The sequence below is a fragment of the Oncorhynchus tshawytscha genome, linkage group LG11 (assembly GCF_018296145.1).
Source record: "Oncorhynchus tshawytscha isolate Ot180627B linkage group LG11, Otsh_v2.0, whole genome shotgun sequence".
NCBI lineage: Eukaryota > Metazoa > Chordata > Actinopteri > Salmoniformes > Salmonidae > Oncorhynchus > Oncorhynchus tshawytscha.
The window spans coordinates 5,655,459-5,677,087 of record NC_056439.1 but is presented as its reverse complement, the minus strand read 5'-3'; the positions used below and the strand labels follow the sequence as shown (position 1 = coordinate 5,677,087).

The window sequence follows — 21,629 nt, the reverse complement described above, 5'->3', positions numbered from 1 at the left end:
GAAGAATCCTTGAACATATTCCAATCTGTGCTAGCAAAACAGTCCAATAGCTTAGCATCTGCTTTATCTGACAACTTTTTTTATTGATCGAGTCACTGGTGCTACCTGCTTTAATTTTTGCTTGTAAGAAGGAATCAGGAGGAAATAATTATGTTTAGATTTGCCAAATGGAGGGTGAGGGAGAGCTTTGTACGCATCTCTGTGTGTGGGGTAAAGGTGGTCTAGAGTTGTTTTCCCTCTAGTTGTACATTTAATATGCTGATAGAAATTAGGTAAAACGGATTTAAGTTTCCCTGCATTAAAGTTCCTGGACACTAGGAGCTGACTGAGAAAAGGGAAACAAATTATACAGCCCCAAAAAAAGTCAATTTTGTATTTAATTTCAACAAAAGGGTCATACACTCACATAAGGGACTTTGAAGTACAGTACTTTTATTTCACAAAACTATACGTGACAAAAATAATAACTTTTCTGTAAATCTGGTACCCTAGCTTTGATACAATGAATTTTAGAATAGTTTGGAAAAGGGTCAACATTACACACATCTTCACTACTTCATGTCAAGTAAACATGAATTAAGGCACTATCCTTATCTCACTATAAAACACCAGTCAGTGGTCTAAAGTACTTAAGTAAAAATACTTTAAAGTATTTGAAGTTGTTTTTTGGGGCATCTATACTTTACTATTCATATTTTGGACAACTTTTACTTCACTACGTTCCTCAAGAAAATAATGTACTTTTCACTCCATACATTTTCCCTGACACCCAAAAGTACTCATTACATTTTGAATGATTAGCAGGACAGGAAAATGTTCCTCACGCACTTATCAAGAGAACATCCCTGGTCATCCCTACTACCTCTGATCTTGTGGACACACTAAGCATAAATGCACAATTTGGATCTTGTCTCATTTCTGCAACTCCCCAACGGGCTTGGGAGACGAAGGTCCAGTCATGCGTCCTCTGAAACATGACCCGCTGGGCCAATTATGCGCCGCCCTATGGGACTCCCGATCACGGCCAGTTGTGATACAGCCTGGGTTCGAACCCGGGTTTGTAGTGACGCCTCTAGCACGGCGATGCAGTGCCTTAGATTGCTGCACCACTCAGGAGGCCCTGTACATTTACTTTTGATACTTAAGTGTATTTAAAACCAAATACCTTTATACTTTTACTCAAGTAGTATTTTACTGGGTGACTTTTACTTGAGTCATTTTCTATTAAGGTATCTTTACTTTTACTAAAGTATGACCTTTGGGTACTTTTTCCAGCACTGACACTAGTTTCAACATATCAGCATTTTTACAGGCACCACCAAACCAACCATCACCATATCTACTCTGCCTCATACTAATTATTTCCTCAGTTCACTTCATCCAGTTGAAGTTCCCTGTACAGACAAAATCAACAGAATTAACTACAAACTAACTAGTACTACATTACATGTCACTATACTCTATACATGGGCTGTGTGCATTTTCTGCTGGTGTATCCTGAGGTAGCTCCTTTCTGAGAACCTCTTCCCGCAGTGCGTGCATGTCCCGTGTGGACCTTCAGGCACCTTCAGAACCGCTTTTCACATTGGGGGCAGCTGTAGGGTTTCTCCTGTGTGGACCCTCTGGTGCCTCTTCAGGTTGGACGGGTGGGAGAAACTGGCCCGTCACAGGTGGCAGCCGAAGAGTTTCTCCACCGTGTGCATCCTCTGGTAGATCTCCATCTGTTTGGGAAAACTGAATCGCTTCACTTTGACGCTTCCAATGTTACTGATTCCATCACTACTACTCTCATTTGTCAATGAGCTTGTGCAGCCATTTAGTGTTGAGACACCAACATTTTCTGAGGTCTGGTTTAACATAAGGAGGGTGTGATGAGGACGAAGGCCAGGGAGTGTCTGTGTTGTCGCAGGGTCCATGTTCCAGTTGATATATCCTATAGAAGGCAGGCTGAAGGCAGCACCTGTTGGGGGGTTAACCTGAGGCGCCATCAGTCTCTCTGAATCACAACTATAGGAGCAGGATGGAGCATCGCTAGCCGAGTCAGTGTCTGTTCTCTCCCCCTGCATACGGACACCTCCCCGTCGACCAAATCTACGCCTCGTCACCCAGGACTTTGTCCCATCCCCTGACCTTCACTATGTCACCTCTGGTCCATTGCCTGCTCAGTGATGTTGTCCCCTGGGCACTTGACTGCATCGGTCTGTGTCTAGGAATCCAAGATGGCTGCCCGGTCTCCTCTGTTAGCCTCCAGCCAACCACCTGCATGAAGAAGTTACAAAATAGACATTACAAACATGGCAGAGAAAACTAGTTTATTTTTTGTCAATTACCTGGTCAAGTTCATACATTATAATGTGTGTTTTTGTGGCAACATAAGTTGCATTGATTTAATTTTATGGATGAAGAAAAAAACTATAGCCAGGTGCATCACTATTCCCATTGAAGATCTATTACTGTATGTAGGCTATATTTATTTCTCCCTTACCTTGCTCCCCCATCTTTAATCCATTCCGCAGGTCAGTGCTCTCTGGTCCATCTTCTATTGTCTCCTATTTGAACAGCAGCAGATCAGGCTTCCCATTTTCTATGTCTACTGACTGTAAGAGATAAAGAGTTTGAGAATCTTGGATTAAGAAATCTAAATGAGCACTCTGCTGTAGGGTTATGCTATGGAGCATTTTCTGATTGGGTATTGAGAGATTGCAAACATGTTAGTTGATTTGATTACTTTACACTATGTACATTTATTTATAATGAAGTGATTGGTAATAAAGTGCTGTTAGGTGTATGCAGAATAGGTTGAGAATAGAGACATCCCACTGGGCACACACTGGTTGAATCAACGTTTCCACGTTTGAACCAACATGGAATAGACTTCTGTGCCCAGTGGGAGTTTACTCCTACTCTAATGGGTCAAAATAAAAGCTATGCATGAAGCCTCTTTAGTCATAAGAGTCACACCTAGTTGACAGATATTTAGGAGACCTCTTGAGCTATCCTAACCAGTTAAGAGTTACCAGCAGGTGTCTTGGAAATAGAACAATGCAGTGAGTCAGTGGTTCCTGCGCCACATGCAATTACTTTGGAGTTGTTGAAATAATGTTTTGATACTGCCATGTGATCAGTCCATAAATAATCTAGACCTACATGCAACAGTATACCTTGCACCTTTGACAATGAATTCAAATTAGGCATATTTCACATAATAAATAAACCTGTTTTTCTTTTGATTATTTATTTACCTACATTATGTTATTTCAAGTTATCCCTTTGGAGCGCAATAACACATTGTTAAAAACATGTCTAAATTGGACATTGGCTTATGTTAAATGTGAGTGTGTTTAATTCAAATAGATGTTGTAGGCAACATTGTATACAACATTATCGGCAAGTGACTTGATTCCAAATGTGCCAAAGCAATGTACAATTGTCAAACAGGAGTGACGAGTGTGTTGATATAATGGTAATGTTGTCAACAACAAGAATATAATAAAAATGAAAAGGTTATGCATGCCAACATATTAGGCGATAATTAAGAGAAGGCAAAGTGATCGTGTCAGGTGAAAATTCTATCAAACGTTTTACCATCGCAACATTTGATGTACTGTCACATTCACTGTGGTTGTCTGAAGCGTGCTATAGAGTTCATAGCGGGCGATACCTCATCGCAATTATCACCCTTCATTTGCAACAATTTCAATGAGCGTCGTCGTCACTGTCTTCCCTTTGCGGTATCTCAAACTGTCTTGAATATCAGCTGATATAAACTTTTATTAGTTGATTTTACTCCTGGCTCAGAGTTTGTCTGAGCAGTGTCTTAACCTCATCCTAAAACCTACTCTGAGCTGGGAGTTTTTTTTTCTCAGGATTCCTAGGACCTTTTCTGATATGCTTTGTGGGCACAGCCTTGATGTGATGTATACTAAAGAGTCTCAATTAGTCTTAGAATGAAAAGTCAAATTTTGTGTTTATTAAACATAAACAAATGTTAAATACACCATATGAAAACCACACATACCTCAACAAAAAAATCATCATGAACTTGATAAACTGCATACATTTTCTCATTAAAAGTGTATTGGGATAAAAATAAGTAATGAAATAGGCATTTTGTGAACATCATATAGCCTATAGTCAAACTCATTTTGCCCCACAGGCCGCATTCAGTCTTCCCAGAGGTCGGGGGGCTACTCTTAAAAGGGAATAACAGCACATTTAGAAAATGTGTCTTAACCTTAAACCTTTCTGACTCATTGTTGGACTGTCAAAGTGTACACCTTTCTCATTCAGGGAGCGAGAGGCAGAGGTAGAGCAAGAGTTACGTTACCGGGTTAAGGTAACTTAAGATAGAGCTTTGTAGAATAAAAGCAAATCTACGATAATAATAAACGTTATCAGCAAACATACTAAATTCAGGAAGCCCAAACGATTGAGAAATGCCATAACTTTTACGTGATAAATTTGGGCTGTGGGTTGCAATTTTACCTTTTCTGAGAAGGGACAACTCAAACACACCGGTAGTATTCAAAATAACCTACATCAGACTTTAGCACATCACCCAACACAACACGCCTTTTACTATATTGTTAGAAGCATCATCAGACCTCTGTAGTAGCCTATTCAATTTCTTTCAATGCATTTTTCGGGAAACCAAGCAGAAAATGCTGTGCTCTAAAGATTACATCGTAGCCACACAAATACAGTGCATTCGGAACTTATTCAGACCCCTTGACTTTTTCCACATTTTGTTAAGTTACAGCCTTATTCTAAAATGGATGAAATATTTTTGAACATTTATAAAAAATGTAAAACTTATCACATTTACATAAATATGCAGACCCTTTATTCAGTACATTGTTTACCTCTTGATCCTACTTGAGACGCAGACGTCCCACCTAGAGCTCTGGAAATGCAAATGCGCTACGCTACACGCTAATAGTATTAGTTAAAACGCAAACGTTCATTAAAATACACATGCTTGGTATTGAAATAAAGCTACAGTCGTTGTGAATCTAGCCACCGAGTCAGATTTTTAAAATGCTTTTCGGCGAAAGCATGAGAAGCTATTATCTGATAGCATGCAACACCCCAAAAGACCCGTAGGGGATGTAAACAAAAGAATTAGCATAGTCGGCGCTACACAAACCGCACAATAAAATATAAAACATTCATTACCTTTGACCATCTTCTTTCTTGGCACACCTTGATGTCCCATAATCAATACTGGGTCTTTTTTTGGATTAAATCGGTCCATATATAGCCTAGATATCGATCTATGAAGACTGTGTGATAAACGGAAAAAAATAGCGTTTCATAACGTAACGTCATTTTTTAAAAGTTAAAAAGTCGACGATAAACTTTCACAAAACACTTCGAAATACCTTTCTAATGCAACTTTAGGTATTACTACACGTTAATAAGCTATAAAAATCATCAGGAGGCGATGTAAATTCGATAGCTGGTCGTGTGGAAAAAATGTCCGGAAAAACACAGAGACAATGCCTCAAGTTGGTGGTCGGAGGGAATCGGTTCCCTTTGGTCGGTTCTACCAAGAATCAAATCAGAATCAAATGAGAAGACTCTATACATCCTGTGGAAGCTGTAGGTACTGCAAGCTCGGCCTCATTTAATACGGTTCACCTTTAACAATGGGTTGAAGTGGCGCATGGATATTTTTTTCCATCTCCAGTGATCAGATTTTCCTGCGCTTTTCGATGAAACAGACGTTCTGTTATAGTCACAGCCGTGATTTAAACAGTTTTGGAAACGTCTGAGTGTTTTCTATCCACACATACTAATCATATGCATATACTATATTCCTGGCCTGAGTAGCAGGACGCCAAAATGTTGCGCGATTTTTAACAGAATTTCCGAAAAAGTAGGGGGGAGGCTTAACAGGTTTTAAGCACCTTTGGCAGCGATTGCAGCCATTTGGGGAGTTTCTCCCATTCTTCTCTGCAGATCCTCTCAAGCACTGTCAGGTTGGATGGGGAGCTTTGCTGCACAGATTTTTTCAGGTCTCTCCAGAGATGTTCGATTGGGTTCAAGTCCGGGCTCTGGCTGGGCCGCTCAAGGACATTCAGAGACTTGACCCGAAGCCACTCATGCGTTGTCTTGGCTGTGTGCTTAGGGTTGTTGTCCTGTTGGGAGGTGAACCTTCACCCCAGTCTGAGGTCCTGAGCACTCTGGAGCAGGTTTTCATCAAGGATCTCTCTGTACTTTGCTCCGTTCATCTTTGCCTCGATACTGACTAGTCTCCCAGTCTCCGCTGCTAAAAACCATCCGCACAGCATGATTCTGCCACCACCATGCTTCACCGTAGGGATGGTGCCAAGTTTCCTCCAGGTGTGACGCTTGGCATTCAGGCCAAAGAGTTCAATCTTGGTTTCATCAGACCAGAGAATCTTTTTTCTCATGGTCCGAGAGTCTTTAGGAGTCTTTTGGCAAACTCAAAGCAGGCTTTTACTGAGGAGTGGCTTCTGTCTGGCCACTCTACCATAAAGGCTTGATTGGTGGAGTGCTGCAGAGATGGTTTTCCTTCTGGAAGGTTCTCCCATCTCCACAGAGGAACCCTAGAGCTCTGTCAGAGTGACCATCGGGTTATGGTCACCTTCCTGACCAAGGCCCTTCTCCCTCGATTGCTCAGTTTGGCCGGGCGGCCAGCTCAAGGAAAAGTCTTGGTGGTTCCAATCTCCTTCCATTTAAGAATTATGGAGGCCGCTGTGTTCTTGGGACCTTCAATGCTGCAGAAATGTTTTGGTACCCTTCCCCAGATCTGTGCCTCGACACAATGTCTCTGGGCTCTACGGACAATTCCTTCGACCTCATGGCTTGGTTTTTGCTCTGACATGCACTGTCAACTTTGGGACCTGATATAGACAGTTGTGTGCCTATCCTAATCATGTCCAATCAATTGAATTTACCACAGGTGGACTCCAATCCTATTGTAGAAACATCTCAAGGATGATCAATGGAAACAGGATGCACCTGAGCTCAATTTTGAGTCTCATAGCAAAGGGTCTGAATACTTATGTGTATATATATATATATATATATATATTTTTTTTTTTTTTTAAATACATTTTCAAAATATAATTAGCTGTGATTGCTTTGTCATTATGGGGTTTTGTGTGTATATTGCAGAAAAGTGTTTTTTACTTAATCCATTTTAGAATAAGGCTGAAGTAACAAAATGTGGAAAAAGTCAAGGGGTCTGAATACTTTCCGAAGGCACTGTAGATTAGAATATAATTGTTGATCTAATCAGAAACACTGTGCTCACAACCTTTATCTCCTAACTGATGTCGTTGGTGTATTTTGTTGGAATATATTGTGCATTATAAACTGGGTGGTTCGAGCCCTGAATGCTGATTTGGCTGACAGCTGTGGTATATTAGACCGTATACCATGGGTATGACAAAACATTTATTTTTACTGCTCTAATTACGTTGGTAACCAGTTTATAATAGCAATAAGGCACCTCTGGGATTTGTGTTATATGGCCAATATACCACACCTCAGGTCTTATTGCATAAATAGTCTAAGGTTTTTACCAAGCACAAGCCCATTCAGACTCTACAAGGTATCGGACTCTACAAGGTATCGAAAGCGTTCCACAGGGATGCTGGCCCATGTTGACTCCAATGCTTCCCACAATGTGTGGCAGACCATTCTTGATGCGCACAAGAAACTGTTGAGTGTGAAAATCCTAGCAGTGTTGCAGTTCTTGACCCAAACTGCTGCTAATGACACCTACTACCAAACCCCATTCAAAGGCATCTACATTGTTTGTATTGCCCATTCACCCTCTGAATGGCACACACACAATCCATGTCTCAATTGTCTCAAGGCTTAAATATCCTTCTCCTCCCCTTCATCGACATTGATTGAAGTGTATTTAACAAGTAACATCAATAAGGGATCATAGCTTTCATCTGGTCAGTCTATGTCATGGAAAGAGCAGGTGTCTCCAATGTTTTGTAAACTCAGTGTATAATCAATACATGACTTTCAAGGAGTAGGTTATTTGATGCACGGCTATTAGAATGCTTTTCCATTGCATAAAATTTGCCTGCATTACCACATTATCTTTCTCGCTTGAGGAAGGCAATTTGGCCCTGGCTTACAAACAAAATCCCCTGCATCATTTTGTAAATGATTGTCAATAGTCTACAGATTTTGTAAATGTAGGCTTATAATACATGTAATAATAACACATTTGATCTACCCCAATGAAAAATTGGACAGTGAGCATTAATCACATTTCAATAACATGCATGCATCAGTAGCTATGGTGATGTAACTCTGGCTCTAGCTCTCTCTCCCTTTCACAGACAGTCAAACAATGAGTCAGGACTTTTTTGAAATTTGCCATTTTCCCCTTTTAAAAATAAATAAATTGATGCTCAAAAACTGTCTAGATTTCATTTCGATGCCTGTTAGCAAGCTGGACATGAGTGAGGAGACCATCAATTTAGCTCCATTATCATTCCTACACAGTTCCCATTTGGTTTTAGTGATTTCAAATGCCCCCCCAAATGTTTGATATTTTTTTATTCAAACCACCCACGCATTGAATGGGCTCTCTGAGAACCTATTCCTCCAGTGCGTACAGGCGAATGGCCTCTCTCCCGTGTGGACCTTCAGGTGCATCTTCAGCTGGTGCTGGTGGGAGAACCTCTTCTCGACCTGGGGGCAGCTGTATGCTTCTCCCCTGTGTGGACCCTCTGGTGCCTCTTCAGGCTGGATGAGTGTGAGAAACTAGCACGGCACAGGTGACAGCCGAATGGTTTCTCCCCTGTGTGGACCCTCTGGTGCCTCTTCAGGTCACCAGCCTGGGCAAAACGCATGTGACACTGGGTACAGCTGAAAGGTTTTACCCCTGTGTGGACCCTATGGTGCCTCTTCAGGTCACCAGCCTGGGCGAAGCGCATGTGACACTGGGTACAGCTGAAGGGTTTCACCCCTGTGTGGACCCTCTGGTGGATCTCCACCTTCTGGGGGCAGCTGAAGCCTTTGTTACAGAACATGCAGAAGAATCGTTTCTCTTTACCACTGCCAGATGTGGCTCCCCCTTCCTGAACCTGACCTCTAGCCCTGTCGTTTGAGTTCAATACCTGATCGAAAAGGACATGGCCATATGAATCAGAAGGCCCCAATGACATGGACGCTGGGTCGCGATCTCTGAGCGTGTGTAAAGGGGAGTTGGTTGTGACATTTGGATTTGTCTCTAAGTTTTCGCTGTAATCTAAAAAATCTCTGCCCTGTGATTGTCTGTCTCCTAGGTGACTATCTGCATTCCATGTGGGAGGAGCGTCTGCCTCCACTTTCACAGTCCCATCATCTACCACTTTAACCTCCCCTTTCTTATCTAGGCACCCTTCAGAGTATACACTACTACTGTACTGGTTCCAGTCCCCTCTAGACAGAGTAGTCTGTGCCTCTAAACCCAAGGGCATGTTGCCAGGGTCCATCTCTGTAGTGTAAGAACAAGACGGATCATTGCCAGTCTCTAATGCGTCACCGGAGTCCCGATGGGAATGAACCATCCTTGGGCTTCGATTACCGTAAAGTAAATACTCTGAGCCGGTAGCAGCAGTACAGCCCAGTCTCCCCGGCCCCAGTCCCTCTGCATCTGACCTGTGGTCAGATGATCCGTCTTGTAAAAGCCTTTGTGTTACAGTTGAAGTATCTGTGTCTGACTTGAGTACGGCGTTCAGCGTTCCACTGACCTCCGTGATGCTGCATCGTGTCCTGGGCTGGGTCGCAGCAGCGGTGGATAGGTCTTCCGTGGCTACAGGGGACGCCACTCCAGACGTTACACCAGTAGGGGTGCTTCTGCTGTGTTGTGGGTCCTCTTCTTCAGTCCTCTCTTGTTTCACCAGAGACAATCCTCCTGGACCTGCAGCTTCTGCAGACTGGCACAAGAAGAGAGGTTATTACTGGAGTAGAATGAATAGAAATTAGTAGAATTGGATAACAATGTCGTAGTGAAGTCGCGACAAGCTCCAATATGGCAAACAAATTAGGATTTACATGTAAGCAAGTGAATAGCTGAGGGGAGCCTTTCTGAAATAAACAGGCCAGATTTTATTTACAAAGTGACTAGTTTTTTTATGCAACACTATTACACAAACCTCTATCACGATAACGCGCTGGGTTGAGGTTCCACTTCCCTCATCAATAGTTATTGGTTGGTCATCTCTCCATGTATTGTGTCCCGCTGGTTTCACGAAGCTCCTGTGGCCTCCAGTGAGATGTCCTTCACCTGAGAGAGTGATTGGGAGAAAAGAGGTGGTTAGGTTAGCTACTGTCAATGCTCAACACTATATTGTTCACCAATACAATTTTGCCACTGTCTAGAATTGGCAAGGATGTAAGCTAAACCTTCCCATAACTTCTTGATATAATATTTATAGATTGCTTGATTATGTTCCATGTGTCACATTGTTTTAATTGAGTAAATAATAGGAAATGCAGTAAATAAAAAATATGGTTATAAATTATGATATTGTGTCTTTGTGCAAGCTAAGTAATCAGGGGAATAAGTTTAGCAAGGTATCAAAAACCGACCAAGACCCAATTCAGGTTAACCATAATGTGGTTAAACATCTAAAGTCACACATGCGCAGAGGCGAACAGGACCACATGTCACGCACCCTCGGCCTTCTGCAAAATGTACCTCTTGCGATTCCTTTGTATCGGTCGAGGATCTTGACACTACTGGGACGACTGGCAAGGACGCGCTCCCGTGCCACCTTCAGTTCGAATAGCTGTAGCTTCCTCCGCAATCCCCTGTTTTCTTTCTGGCTTTGAGACATTTCCAAACGAAACACTGCATAGTCGTCGTCTACGAGTTTACAGATCTCTGCCACGGCTGCATTCGCTAGTACCTCCATGATGGAGGCTATTTGAGTGTGAAAAACCATACAGTTAGCCATTGTTAGCTAGCTTTACCTAGATAACATCGATTAACAAAGTCCAGTCTCCAACGCAAATTAAACGCTACCTGGGGTAAGTATGTGATGCTGTTATGAGTAATTGTTTTGGTTCAGTATGTCAATAAACGTCTAAATAACAACAATTAAAAACGCTAAAGTGGTTCTTGGTCAATGTTCACTTCCGTTTACACTGAAGAGAACTGATCTTATTGGTGTGCGTCATAGCTCAAAAGGTGTGGCTAAATGAAAACGGGTATTATATTTAAAGATATGCGCGCTGTAATTTGTATTACGTTATTGCTTATTACATTAAACATTCAGGGCTCTAATTCGCATTATAAACTGGGTAGTTCGAGCCCTGAATGCTGATTAACTGAAAGCCGTGATATACCACGGATATCATTTATTTTTACTGCTCTAATTACGTTGGTAACCCTCTTATAATAGCAATAAGGCACCTCGGGGTGTGTGGCATATGGCCAATACAGCTAAGGGCTGTATCCAGGCACTCCGCGTTGCGTTGTGCGTAAGAACAGCCGTTAGCCGTCGTTTATTGGCCATATACCGCACCTCCTCGCACCGTATTGCTTAAATATGGTCTGAATGCGGCAAGGGTACGTTCCCTTGCAAAGCCCCTTCTTTCTTCCCATTGACACCTCGTCGTCTTTGCCCATATTTTCTTCTCATTCTCATTGGCGCTACAGCAGAAAAATTCCGCATTCACAAAAATACACACAGCGAGGCAGGGTTTAACGTGACCACGCCCCTGATTAGAGTTCAGCTGTAGGGTACCCCATTACTCCTATGATAAATTGCTTACTTTACTCATATCCTGTATTATTTTTACAATAATTTCATTAACAATAAACATTTTGGATATGCTTGGTTGGTAATTTTTAACATACTTATGTCCTCTTAATCAACAAACTATACTGAACAAATATATAAACGCAACATGCAACAATTTCAATGATTTTGATGTAACAGTTCACCAGTTCGAATGACATTGTAGAGAAATTAACATTGGATTCTCTGGCAACGGCTCTGGTGGACATTCCTGCAGCCATCATGAATTGCACACTCCCTCAACTTGAGACATCTGTGGCATTGTGTTGTGACAAAGCTGCACATTTTAGTGGCCTTTTATTGTCCCCTGCACAAGGTGCACTTGTGTAATGATCATGCTGTTTAATCAGCTTGTTGATATGTCACATCTGTCAGGTGGATGGATCATCTTGACAAAGGCTAAAATGCTCACTAACAGGGATGTAAACACATTTCTGTACAAAATGTGAGAGAAATAAGCTTTGTGTGCATATGGAACATTTCTGGGATCATTTATTTCAGCTCATGAAACATGGGACCGACACTTTACATGTTGTGTTTATATTTTTGTTCAGTGTACATCATACCTAAAAACACTTTCATTCTAAATGTAAAAATGTTAGCTTAATTAGGTCACTCCGTGAGGCAGCCCGGTTCCTAATCGAATGCAATCAACTTTCAGCCGATTCAAAACATGCATGCACAGGCGCCCGGGTGAGATTAATCAAACCATGTCATTTTTTGCTCTTGTTGGGGAAAGTTATTATAATATAACCTGTAATTGAATGGTCTACTGTAATGTCTGTGTATTGTTGAAAATTTAAAAAATCACGTGTTCTGAAACACCAAAAGTTTTTTCTGTTGTCCTTATTTTGGGGGTTTGTAAACAGACTAGAGTATGAGAATTGCCAGCTACTGGATGCATTTTATATATAGTTGATTTTCCGTGAACAAATGTTACATTATATTATTTGTTACCATCAGCTCCTGTAATCTTTACTCCAACCATAATAACACTGGTTGAAGGGGGGAAGAGAGATTGAATATGACCCTGTGTTATACTTAATCAAGTTTTATTAGTCATATGCAGTGGCAACCCGTCATTCAGGGCAGAGCCACACCTGTTTTGAGCACCACACTTTTAGGTAAAAAATATATATATGTATGTTATTTTGGTATTAATATGTGTCATATCAGTTTTCAAACTAAAAAAATCTAATTGAGTTAATTAAAGCCTCATACTAACATGGTCTCCTTTTTGCTTTCTTGAGTAAGGCAGCTCCAAAATGGTGTTTCAGCCTAGCTCAGAGCTTTCTGTGGTGGAGCTAGCCAGCAGACAATACAGAGCACTGCACCTGATTGGCTCAGTTTTCTGTCACTCACGAAACAGAAATGGGGATGACGTACTAAGGTTAGAGCTCTAAAAATGTTGCCCCTTGAGTTCTGCCATAGAGTTATATTAGAAGTGCCCATCCATGAATGCTCAAGGTCATTGACCACAGCTATAACATGATTTGATATCATTCTATCTACAGCAGATTTGATTGGACTGATCATCTTACTTTCAAAGTCTTAGCCAGCAGTCATCATCAGTTGTCATCAAGTCGACAATCTACTGGCAAATACTTTTTATTCCTTGTCATATGAAGAGAAATAATGAAGAGAAATTGTACATAAAGATTACATTGTACATAGATTACACAAGTTGGAAATCGCAAATTCAACAATGAGTCGTTTGGAAGGAATCAGTGGCTAACAGCAAGCATTGCAAAGAAACCACTAACGTCAGCCTGCTATTCAATGGAGTGGCTGTTTCCCCCCCCCCCTTGAGTTCCTACCATAAATCCAGAGAATGCCAGACTTTGATGACAAAGTTTGTTGTAGGTCCTAACAGTTTGGGGGCACAGTTTTTCACCGTTCTAGTGCAATTAATGTATTTAGTGTTGTGTAGTGTCTTTGCTGGCATGCATTCCACTTTTTTTTTTTGACCCACCAAGATTTACAGGCTAAAATCACCACTGGTCATATTTTTTTAATATATTTTTTTATTTCACCTTTATCTAACCAGGTAGGCAAGTTGAGAACAAGTTCTCATTTACAATTGCGACCTGGCCAAGATAAAGCAAAGCAGTTCGACACATACAACGACACAAAGTTACACATGGAGTAAAACAAACATACAGTCAATAATACAGTATAAACAAGTCTCTATATACGATGTGAGCAAATGAGGTGAGATAAGGAAGGCAAAAAAAGGCCATGGTGGCAAAGTAAATACAATATAGCAAGTAAAACACTGGAATGGTAGATTTGCAGTGGAAGAATGTGCAAAGTAGAAATAAAAATAATGGGGTGCAAAGGAGCAAAATAAATAAATAAATTAAATACAGTAGGGAAAGAGGTAGTTGTTTGGGCTAAATTATAGGTGGGCTATGTACAGGTGCAGTAATCTGTGAGCTGCTCTGACAGTTGGTGCTTAAAGCTAGTGAGGGAGATAAGTGTTTCCCGTTTCAGAGACTTTTGTAGTTCGTTCCAGTCATTGGCAGCAGAGAACTGGAAGGAGAGGCGGCCAAAGAAAGAATTGGTTTTGGGGGTGACTAGAGAGATATACCTGCTGGAGCGTGTGCTACAGGTGGGAGATGCTATGGTGACCAGGGAGCTGAGGTAAGGGGGGACTTTACCTAGCAGGGTCTTGTAGATGACATGGAGCCAGTGGGTTTGGCGACGAGTATGAAGCGAGGGCCAGCCAACGAGAGCGTACAGGTCGCAATGGTGGGTAGTATTTGGGGCTTTGGTGACAAAACGGATTGCACTGTGATAGACTGTGATATATGTACGGGATACACATGGTAGGCCTACTGTATACACTCAGCCAGGTCACCCATGATACAAGTCAGTACTCAACGTCCATCCATGTTTGAGAACGTTGGGAGATGACATGGAAACCGGCCATGAGGGGCTACAGGTGAGCTCTGTTACCTTCAAGTAGGTTTTGATTTTGCTAGGGCGTTGTGGACGGGGATGGCGGGTGGGTGTAAGCATCTGCCTCTGAACCTTAAGAATTTGGAGTTAATGCCTGAACTTAACTTAACTCTGCATTTTTCAAGTTAGTGTTAAGGCATTAAAAAATGTGACAAATGGATGAGCGTCTTCTGATGTGAGACTGAGAGCTGGTAGATACATCATCCAACGAAATGCTTACGTAACACAAAAGAAACTGACAAGAATAGCACTGGTTGAAGGGGGGAAGAGAGATTGAATATGACCCTGTGTTATTATTATTATTACAGTTTTATTAATCGGATATTCGGGATACACATGGTGTACATCGTCCAACGAAATGCTTACTTAATCATCACAATACTTTAAAAAAATAAAATCTTTACAGTGTGTTACTGTCAGGAGAATTTTCAATCACAACGATAATAACTAACAATCAATAGCTTTGACCAATCCCCGAGGTTTGTAAGACCATGTATTTAATAATAATTAGGCAAAGACTCAGCTTATGCTAAATGTTCGTACAGTTTATTCACGAGAGCGCTCTGAAATCAAAAATGCAAACACAGTCTTTATAACACACACACACAAACAAGTTCAAATCTTAAGCTACACCTTGCTCAGACAGTGTTTTTCCACTAAACAGATACATTCTTTCTTTAATCTGCAACATGTTTCATAATCTTCTGCAAGCCCAACAGTTTCTCTCCTCTGGAGACAGAATGTCCTGTAAGGAACACAGTAGTACAACTTGTCTGTCGATAGCTCCGCTTATCATTTGTTTCCCACTTGCACCCTGCTTACATACTAAAAAGGAGCAAAAGGTCCTTGTTCTAATTCTGACTAAAACTACACACACCATCAGATTATAGATTTATGATTCTTATAAATTTCATACAATTATATGGTTTCAGGGTGGAATATTTGAATCATTACCTTTAAGCATATAATTCCCTTATCAGTTACCCAATTACCACAGCTGTAATAATAATCCATACAGATAGTCAATCAACATGATATGACATATGTGTTAAGGTTCTCTTTCTCCTCCTCCTCTGAAGAGGAGGTGTAGCAGGGATCGGACCAAAATGCAGCGTGGTCATTTCGATTCATGTTTAATAAAAAGATAAACACGAACAATACAAACAATAAACATAACGTGAAAACCTAAACAGCCTTATCTGGTGAAAACAAACACTGAGACAGGAACAATCACCCACGAAACACTCAAAGAATATGGCTGCCTAAATATGGTTCCCAATCAGAGACAACGATAAACACCTGCCTCTGATTGAGAACCACTTCAGGCAACCATAGACTTTTCTAGATAACCCCACTATACCACAATCCTAATACCTACAAAAAAAACAAGACAAAAACACACCACATAATTAACCCATGTCACACCCTGGCCTGACCAAAATAATAAAGAAAACACAAAATACTAAGACCAGGGCGTGACAGTATGTCATTTAGATATTGCTTCCAGGTCATTCCATGTCATTTCTGCAAGCCATGACACCCACCATCTGATTGTTCTGAAATAGTTTCTGTATTTAGAAACAGATAAAATAGGCATTCTGGAATCATTATTTTGTTGAAATATAATGTGATCTCTGAGAAATGCAGCTAATTGATTGCACCCAACTCATTGTTAGAAAAAAAGTTTTGTCCAAATCGGATGTTAGGTACTATATTTGTTGAATATTAAATGAATCCTGTACATTAAAATGGCCAATTGGGTTGAAATCAATTAGCTTAATTTCTCAGAGATTAAATTACATTTAAACAAAATAATCTTGCAGGAATGCTAGTTTTAGTATTTCTAAGAACAGAAACGAGATCCTGCAAGATGAGTATCGTATCGGCTCAGTCTGCCCATCCTGGACCTGCTGCAGTGAGGCGTGTTATTGAAAGAGCAGAAAAAAATGTCACCATTTGTCAACAGATGGGACAGTTAATAGCACCACACCAAGTCCCACGCCTCCAATACGCAATTATACAGGAACCATAGAGGAGGTGGCAGAAGCTGCTACCGAACAGCACGCACATGCTCCTGGTTCTCTGGGTGGATGTTTAGTTGATCGTCTCTGTAGAGCAGTGATAGAAGTCCAATCAAAAAAGCAACTCAGAACTACCACGATGAGGACTGGGTTGCTGACCCCTTCTATGAGTGAATCTTCATCCTGTAGTAAGTAGTCCACATCCCCACACTGGTTTTCATCCATTACACCCCCTCATATCCTGCACTACTTATTTCATTGGAATTATGGTAGTGTGAGAGAGATTGTCAATCAAAGAACCCTTCCATAGTCATGCAAAATGGGCTGCAGAATCCCGGATGGGGTTTGTCCGAGTAGAGTTCCCTTAGGTTCTTCTCCCAGTCCCTGTGTAACCTGCAGGAGACAAAAGAAGCACCAGTTGAATGAATGTCAGTTCAGTTCAATGTCAGTTGAATGTCCGCTTTAGCTTCATGACATTGAACCAAATAGATTCATTTAATATCAATTGAATGAAATAATTTTAGAACTTGTAGTAAAACGCCAAATGGATCTACCTCCTGGTCCTCTTCCCCGGTCTTACCCACCAATGGTAGAGACAGAGATGACCACGCCTACTGAAATACCAGATTGGGCAACGTCACCAGAAGATGACTCAAGCCAACCAACTACTGAACAAGACTGGTGTCAGGAAAAACCACCCTCTGCCTCAAGTGACACCTCTGAATGGGAACAGCTGTTAGACTCATTGCTGATAGAGTAAGGGCACTGTCATAAATGGATGCCCATATATGTACTGTTATAAGAGTAAGGGCACTGTCAAAAACGGATGCCCATATATGAACTGTTGTTAATGTGTGGTAAAGCAGTTGTGTGTCCTCCAAGTGTGTAGAGGGGAGGACACTCACGTGACCTCGAGTGAGGGATAAAAAGGTATTTATAGAGAAACTGCCGATACTTCGGCGCTGCCTTCTTGAATTCTGAATTCATTTAGACAACCATTTGACTTCGGGTAATTGGCACCTGACTCAAATTACTTAAAGATTCTAACTTGTTGGATCTGAGAAGTGTCTCTCCGATATACCGTTTAACTATTGAACAGCTGTTCTGTCGCCTGCGGCCTTGGTGCGTGTATACTGACGCAAATTACATCCAGAGAAAGTCTCAGTAATTAACCTCTCGATTGAGCTCAGTACCTCGCCCTCGTTGCATGGCACAGACTATTCGATATTCCAGTGGGGCAGGGAATCACCAGCGGGTTCTCTCATCCAGTCCAAACTTGAATCTCTAAATTTAGTAAAGCACCGACTCCAATTCAACCTCTCAGCCAGTAGAGGGGAGTCGCTACCTAACTAAATTCTTAAAAGAACTCTGACCGACTGAAACACCGCTCGTGGGTCTCCCTGTCATCTTTTAAAGGTAATTAAGTTGAAGTATTATATTTGATTAGAGATAAGCGTTATCATTGTACCAGGCATTGTAGAGCATTAAGGCATTTGCGTGTTTTTGATTAACGCTGTGTGTAACCAAGTAACAAATTGTGTATTTTGAATTGTGTTTGATTGTAAAAGACAAAACAGAGCTTTTCCAATAATAAACGGTAGTCTTATTTTGTCTCGAGTAAAACGCCCTCCCAAGACAGTTAACGGCACGGGAGATAACAACTCTGACACTCCCCTCTACCGGGACACTGGAAACGGAGACCAATACTCCATGACAAAGTGAGTTACCATTAAAAGACAAGGAGGAAGGTGTGTCCAGTAGTGATTCATTAATTGTCTTATCGATCTATTATCGTTTTATTATCCAAGCGATACATAGCCGACGGGCAGAGTAGTGAGACTAAGTTGACTAAAGGTCTTCACACTTTAAACTAGATACATCACAGAAGGGGAATACTCAACCTGAGGAAAATCATATAGAGACTGGTAGGACTAGTGCTTAATAACAACTCAAGAATCAATTAGTGGTGAAACAAACAGTCTAGAGGATAAACGTGGGGTTCACACATCCCAGCTAGAGCTAGACCGTTGAGAGTGACAAGGCAAAAGACCTCTCTACGCGGACAACGTATCGATATAGAAAGAGAGGCAGGGCTACGCGAGCGGTCCTGGTTATACCAAGATAACCTGAAGTATCTATAGTGCCCTGTCCAATCCAGGGAACGGGACGCTAACCACCTCTAGCACCCCGCTGCCGGCCAAGGGGCGGGGCTGAACGTTTCGTATCGCGACAAACTGTAATATTTAAATATTGTGTATGTATAGACAGTTGGGAAAACTGAGCAGGTTAGAAGAGCACAGCTTCCCCCAGTTAACTGTTTCTGGGAAGGTTTTTGGCAACCAAATATAAAAATGTTAATGTCAGTATTACTGCTCCCAAATTACAAACTCTGTACAGTTGAAAAGGAGGTGATGGGATAGAATGCAAGGAATCGAGGAAAGATTCATTGAGATTGCATGTCCTCTCTCTCCCTCTGTTCCAATTACCTCTCCCTTCCCCTTCCTTACCTGGTGTTGAGGTTAATGCAAGGTTCTGCATTCTCCTCCCAGGCTCGTTATGAATAAAATGAGAATGCAAATGTGGGAAACATGGATTATTCTGCACATCGGCCTGGATATTGATCATGTTTTATGTCATGACCAGGCAAAGGTTGAACAATTATTTTAACACATTTTTTACCACTATAGCCTCATCACTAGTTAAGAATTACCGACCTGCTCTGGACACTATGGCCAGTCATTCATTAACAACTTGTACCTTAGCAAAGTTATCTCAAATTATTTGCTTGAGCTGTACATGGTAACAGAGGACAAAGTTTCCAATCTACTATGCTTAATGAGCACAAACAAAGCAATTGGGCTGGATAACCTCCCTGCAAGATTCATAAAGTATAGTGCTTGTGTCACTGCTAAAATGATAACACATATTGTAAACCTTTCTATTAGTAGTGGTACATTTCCCAATGATCTCAAAACAGCCCGGGTGTTTCCACTCTACAAGAAGAGCAGTAAAACAAATGTAGGAAACTACAGGCCTGTGTCAATCCTCAGCACCTTATCCGAAGTTGTTCAGAGATTCGTTTTTAATCAACTTGAGGGATACCTTCTCGAGCGCAAACTTCTTTATGAACTCCAATCTGGCTTTAGAACAGCTCATTACATTGATAGTTGCCTCATCCACCTTTTTGACCACATCAAGCAGGAAAGTGAGAAGGGGAACTATACAGGTATGGTCATGTTAGACGTGCAGAAAGCTTTTGACACTGTGGACCATGATGTTCTTCTGATGAAACTGTAATCCATGGGTCTAAATTGTGTAGCAGTGAATTGGTTTAGGTCTTATCTGACCAACAGAACACAGGTATGTAATGTTGGTGATGTTCTGTCAAAAGTCCAAATAAATATCCTGTGGAGTACCGCAGGGATAAATTTTAGGGCCTCTCTTATTTCTAATATACGTTAATGATATGCCAGATACAGTAAAGTGCAAACTCTTGCTTTATGCTGATGACTTAGCTATACTGGTATCAGTGAAGGATAATGTTTATATAGAGGAGACCCTGAGTAAGGAATTGCATTTTGTTAGAGATTGGTTGACTGACAAATTGTCGCTACATTTGGTAAAAACATAGATTTCTTAGGGCTGACAAGATAAAGGGAAACTGTGCAGGCATGGAGATTGAATCTGTAACAAGTAACTAAAACAAGTGTGTCCATAGATCAATCCCTTTCTGGGGACCTGAAATTCTGCTAAAATTCTTTCTAAAAAGGCGAACAACAGGTGGGGGTTGTGCTTACAGCCCAACACGTGCAGGACGTCTGGCATTTGCCAGAGAACACCAAGATTGGCAAATTCGCCACTGGCGCCCTGTGCTCTTCACAGATGAAAGCAGGTTCACACTGAGCACATGTGACAGACGTGACAGTCTGGAAACGCAGTGGAGAACGTTCTGCTGCCTGCAACATCCTCCAGCATGACCGGTTTGGCGGTGGGTCAGTCATGGTGTGGGGTGGCATTTCTTTGGGGGGGCCGCACAGCCCTCCATGTGCTCGCCAGAGGTAGCCTGACTGCCATTAGGTACCGAGATGAGATCCTCAGACCCCTTGTGAGACCATATACTGGTGCGGTTGGCCCTGGGTTCCTCCTAATGCAAGACAATGCTAGACCTCATGTGGCTGGAGTGTGTCAGCAGTTCCTGCAAGAGGAAGGCATTGATGCTATGGACTGGCCCGCCCATTCCCCAGACCTGAATCCAATTGAGCACATCTGGGACATCATGTCTCGCTCCATCCACCAACGCCACGTTGCACCACAGACTGTCCAGGAGTTGGCGGATGCTTTAGTCCAGGTCTGGGAGGAGATCCCTCAGGAGACCATCCGCCACCTCATTAGGAGCATGCCCAGGCGTTGTAGGGAGGTCATACAGGCACGTGGAGGCCACACACACTACTGAGCCTCATTTTGACTTGTTTTAAGGACATTACATCAAAGTTAGATGTATAGTGATACTGTTATACTGTAGGTGATCTACAGTATAACAGCACTTTGGCTGCAATGCCTTATGCTAGAAACAAGCTGTGAAATAACCTGGAAAGACGGGACTCCGATGCGTATGGGAATATATGGGGAATGGTTCCCAGATAACCCATCTGTACATCTCAAGCCACACTGCTACGATTTCTTCCCTATGTCTGTTAAGGCTACTTAGGAAGGAAAAGCTCATGTAACAGTTTGCACTTGATGGGCGTCCATGGTGTGAACAGTCTGGTGCTTCTTCCCAGTTCGCCTCAGTAAAGCGCTTCCCACACGTCATATGGCTTGTCGGTGTTCGTCCTACTGCTCGGCCTCTCATGTGGTGACC

At 41.8% G+C, this 21,629-nt stretch overlaps 2 protein-coding genes and 1 long non-coding RNA gene across 9 annotated transcripts in view; 1 reads left to right on the top strand and 2 right to left on the bottom strand.

Moving 5' to 3' along the window:
* LOC112232358 (zinc finger protein 473 homolog) overlaps positions 1-21,629 on the bottom strand; it is a 282,634-nt gene that overhangs the window by 49,261 nt on the left and 211,744 nt on the right. The window lies entirely within an intron of this gene.
* On the bottom strand, positions 2,168-11,164 carry LOC112232195 (myoneurin-like). Of its 2 annotated transcripts, XR_006084665.1 has the most exons (5): positions 10,682-11,162; positions 10,137-10,267; positions 9,732-9,917; positions 2,486-2,597; positions 2,168-2,259 (listed from the first exon to the last, which is right to left on the bottom strand). XR_006084665.1 is itself a non-coding variant. In XM_042330517.1 (3 exons), the coding sequence occupies exons 1-3, from the start codon at positions 10,938-10,940 to the stop codon at positions 8,655-8,657; spliced, it is 1,653 nt and encodes a 550-aa protein (XP_042186451.1). In that variant the 5' UTR covers positions 10,941-11,164; the 3' UTR covers positions 7,879-8,654. The 2 variants fall into 2 exon arrangements, 1 of the variants encoding a protein (XP_042186451.1); XM_042330517.1 differs by lacking the exons at positions 2,168-2,259; positions 2,486-2,597 and having other exon boundaries at positions 7,879-9,917; positions 10,682-11,164.
* Positions 17,612-21,629, top strand: part of LOC112232351 — a 29,736-nt gene continuing 25,718 nt past the window's right edge. For 4 of the 5 annotated variants that reach the window (XR_006084671.1, XR_006084668.1, XR_006084667.1 and 1 more), the window contains exon 1: positions 18,079-18,184. This is a non-coding gene — a long non-coding RNA (uncharacterized LOC112232351). Of the gene's footprint in view, positions 17,699-18,078; positions 18,185-21,629 lie in introns of those variants that run through there. The other variant, XR_006084669.1, reaches the window with a different exon arrangement.

Coding starts and splice junctions, on each gene's coding strand:
- LOC112232195 (XM_042330517.1), bottom strand. CDS start 10,940: ATGGCTAACTGTATGGTTTTTCACACTCAAATAGCCTCCATCATGGAG. Junction 10,268..10,681: donor ATACAAAGGAATCGCAAGAG/GTACATTTTGCA, acceptor TCACTCTCTCAG/GTGAAGGACATCTCACTGGA. Junction 9,918..10,136: donor AGCGCGTTATCGTGATAGAG/GTTTGTGTAATA, acceptor TTCTTGTGCCAG/TCTGCAGAAGCTGCAGGTCC.